Here is a 4,008-nt window from a genome sequence, read left to right on the forward strand (position 1 = left end):
GGCCTATTGGACAGCATGTATATACACATCCACATGGGCCCCACAACATCTGGACTCCATGGCAAATGGAAATTATCATGGACTCGAATCCACATCATCATTCCTATTCTTAACAGATAAAAGAGCCATCTTTCTGATTTTCAGGGTCTTTTGTTCAATTTAAAATCTTCAGGGTATGATTTGTCTATTCTTTAAATACGAGGGGGCACATTGCAATTTCAAAAGTTCAAATCTATATAAATCCCATTTCATCTGAGTATCTCACACTCAGCTCGAAAACCAAAATGTCTCAAAAAATGACCGTTTTGTTAGTTTTTTTCCTCTTCCATTTCTACACCACCACATCATCAGACCCGGACCCGGTCCAAGACTTCTGCATACCCGAACCAAAACATGGCTCCCAAGGGACCGTCCGATTCATCGGGTCGGCTTGCAAGAACATATCCAACGTGACCGTCGACGACTTCGTATTCGATGGCATAAGATCTCCTGGAAATTTCACACCGATGGGTTTTGCGGGTCTCTCGGTGAACCCGACCATCTTCCCGGGTCTCAACACGCTAGGTATGTCGTTCGTTCGGGCCGATCTCAACGTGGGTGGTGTCAATGTGCCACATTTACACCCGAGAGCGACTGAGATCGCGTTCGTGATTGAAGGGATGGTCTACTCAGGATTCGTTGACTCAATGAATCGGGTCTTCGCTAAGGTGATCCGAAAAGGTGAGGTGATGGTCTTTCCAAAGGGTCTGGTGCACTTCCAGATGAACGTTGGTGATTCAACGGCTACGATCTTCGGGAGTTTTAACAGCCAGAATCCTGGAATGGAAAGAATCCCAATAGCTATTTTTGGGTCTGGGATCAAAGGGGAGCTTTTGGAGAAGGCCTTTGGATTGAATGCTAGGGAAGTTGAAATGCTGAGGAGGAAGTTCAATCCCTAAGAGGTGGTAGAGAGCACATGAGAAGCAAGGGCAGTTTGGTCATTTTGCGTTATGTGTTTTATTTAAGATAAGCTGGTAATTTTCATTTTTCATTACTTTATGGAGTTTTCATTAATGAGAGTTATTTTAGTAATTTAAAATGGTTTTTTTTTTTTTTTTTTTTAAAGTTCAAAAACTAAAGACTTAAATCGGCTGGACTTGAAAATTTCCTAGTGACTCGGCTTGAAAACTCATCGAGAGTTTCCTGCTGACTCAGCTCAAAATCTCGTTGAGTTGACTCGGCTAGGTTTTGAGTGGCAAGACAGAATGGTTGAATGTTCACCTTGTGAAATGACAGATATGTCCCTTTGGTTTTATCTAGGGTTGTCAATGGGCCAGGTAGTCTCAACAGACCTTCAGGCTTGGCCCATATTAGGCCGGGTTTGGGGTGGTGTATCAGGCCTGATAATTCGGGCTTAGCACTCCAAGAGCTCATAAACTCAGTTCGCCCTGTAGGTCTTTTCTAAACCTAATTTTCCTCCTTTTCTTTCATTATTCTCCCTCACATAAGGCATACCAAAATATTATTTATCAATGCACAGGGATATTTAGGGCACGAGCTCAGGTAGACTCAGCTCAGGTTTCGTGTAAATGTCCCAAGCAGGACTCGCGCCGGACTATTTTCGCCTGTCACAGGCCAGGGCTGGATTTGGGCTTAATTCGGAATTTCACGCCGGGCTTTGCGGAGCTCAGCCCGCCCTAACCCGGCCCATTGACAGACCTAGTTTTATCCTAGTTACTGGAATGATATGACATGCTTGCCTCACATCTTTGAACAATACCCACGCGTTTTAAATTCTGGCAGTTAGGACAATGGTTTTGTAATCTAGAACGTTGGTTCTTTGAATCCGACCGCAATGGCCCATGATCTAAAATATCCTAGATATCCTAAAGAACATTGTTGGAACTTTTTCTAATTTGAAAGTGGACCGTCGTTGTATTTCTTCTTAATCATTTATCTGGAGGACAGAAATCACCCAAACGTTCCAAGTACCCGTTTATATTCATGAACTTCCTATTGGGATCCCTCCTCATGTGGAGTTGGGACTCACATGTGTGGGCATAGGTAGTCTTTTCTTTAACCACGTGTGTGAGAATATTTTTGTGTTTTTGCTTATCTTTCTTTTTTAGAGAGAAGAAGAAGAAAGAAAAAAAATTATAACAACAATGCATAAAAGTAGCTTTCTTCTTGGAGAGAGACGAGAAGGGTTGGTGGAAGAAAAGAAGTAGGTGCCTTTTTCTTCAAGTTTCTTACTGATTACAAGAAAGGTTTTCATCTACAGGTTCATGAGATTACATCCACAATTACTACAACAAATTAGACTTTTTGCAATAATTTTTTTAGCGATGAGTCTAATTTCATTGGGAAATGCAATTTTTTACAACAACATTTCAAGTCATTGCAAAAAATAGATTATTTACGACGACATTTTAAATCGTCGCTAATAATTTACTTTTTTGCGACGAGCTTCAATTATCATCGCAAAACTTGTCACAAAAAGTTGTCGTATGATTTTTTTACAATGATCTTAACCAGTCGTTACTAATAGCCACTTTTTATGACAAATTAGGCGACACAAGTTGTCGCAAACAATAGCTTTTGCGACAACTGGTTAAGCTCGTTGCGAAAATACAACATTAGACTTTTTTCTATAGTTCTTTTTGCAACGACTAGTTAAACTCATTGCAAAAAATACTGAATTATACTTTTTGCGACGAATGTAGTTTCATTGTGAAATGTTAGAGTATTCACAAGAACATTATAAATCATCGCAAATAGTCGACATTTTTGCGACAAACTATAATTATCGTCGCTAAAACGTTTCCCACCAATTTTTCTTGAGAAAATTACATGGCGGGAAAGATGTTTCATCACTCGTTTCAATTGTCATCGCCAATGTCCACTTTATGTGATGAATTGAGTATCGTCGCAAAACATTATTTTTTGCAACGACACAAAAGTCGCTGCAAATAGTATGTTTTAGCGACGACCAGGTTGACTCATTACGACAAATATCAACTGAATTTTTTTGCGACAAATGTAATTTCTTTGCGAAATGTTAGAGTATTTGCAACAATATTGTAAATCATCACAAATAATTAATGTTTTTACGACGAGCTATAATTATCATCGTTAAAATGTTTCCCATCAATTTTTTTCGAAAAAATTACATGGTGGGAAAGACGTTTTGCCAAGTGTTTCAATTGTCATCGCTAATGTCTACTTTATGCTACAAATTGAGTGTCGTCACAAAATATCATTTTTTACAATGACACAAAAACCGCTTCAAATAATTTATTTTAACAACGACTAGGTTAACTCATTGCAACAAATTCCAACTGAAACTTTTTGCGACGAATGTAGTTTCATTGTGAAAGGGTAGAGTATTTGTAATCACATTGTAAATTATCTGCCTGTGTACTCTTATGAATAGTTTTCCTTCATTTATCTATGTGCTCATCAATTGAACAGTGGAAACCAACATATATTGCCTCATTAAGTTCCTAATCGATGATCGAATAGTGCACATTACTGATTATCACTCGATCGACTTCCTAATCAACAATCGGACGACATGAAGTGTTGTTGAACATCTGATGAACCTTCAATTAATGATTGAATGGTACATACCAACATAAATCTTGTTATCAATTTTCCTATTGATGATGGAATAGTGCACATCGACAATCGCTTGATTGACCTCTAATCAACAATCAAACGTTAGAAAGTGTTGTTGATCATTTGATCAACCTTCAATCCTTTATCGGATGATGGAAATCATCGTACATCACTTCATTAAGTCTCCAATCAACAATCAAATGTTGCACATCACCGACAATCACAAGATCAACCTCCCAATCAATGATCGTACAACACAAAGTGCTTTCAACCATTAAATCAACCTCCAATCATCGATTGAATGGTGAATGGATGGGATGGATGAATGGTTGGATGGATTGATATTTGGACGGTTAGATGGAATAGTTAGATGGATGGATAGATGGGATGGTTGGATGGTTGAATGGGACG

The 4,008-nt window shown here is 38.7% G+C and overlaps 1 protein-coding gene across 1 annotated transcript; it reads left to right on the top strand.

The window, feature by feature from the left end:
* Window positions 1-272: 272 nt before the first annotated feature.
* On the top strand, window positions 273-1,082 carry LOC131235335 (germin-like protein subfamily 3 member 2). The gene has a single exon (XM_058232471.1). It carries the CDS (start codon window positions 285-287, stop codon window positions 936-938), a length of 654 nt encoding a protein of 217 aa, XP_058088454.1. The 5' UTR covers window positions 273-284; the 3' UTR covers window positions 939-1,082.
* Window positions 1,083-4,008: the final 2,926 nt, after the last annotated feature.

The sequence above is a fragment of the Magnolia sinica genome, chromosome 19 (genome assembly GCF_029962835.1).
Source record: "Magnolia sinica isolate HGM2019 chromosome 19, MsV1, whole genome shotgun sequence".
NCBI lineage: Eukaryota > Viridiplantae > Streptophyta > Magnoliopsida > Magnoliales > Magnoliaceae > Magnolia > Magnolia sinica.

Excerpts from the sequence above, each read along its gene's own strand:
- LOC131235335 (XM_058232471.1), top strand. The coding sequence starts at position 285 with ATGTCTCAAAAAATGACCGTTTTGTTAGTTTTTTTCCTCTTCCATTTC.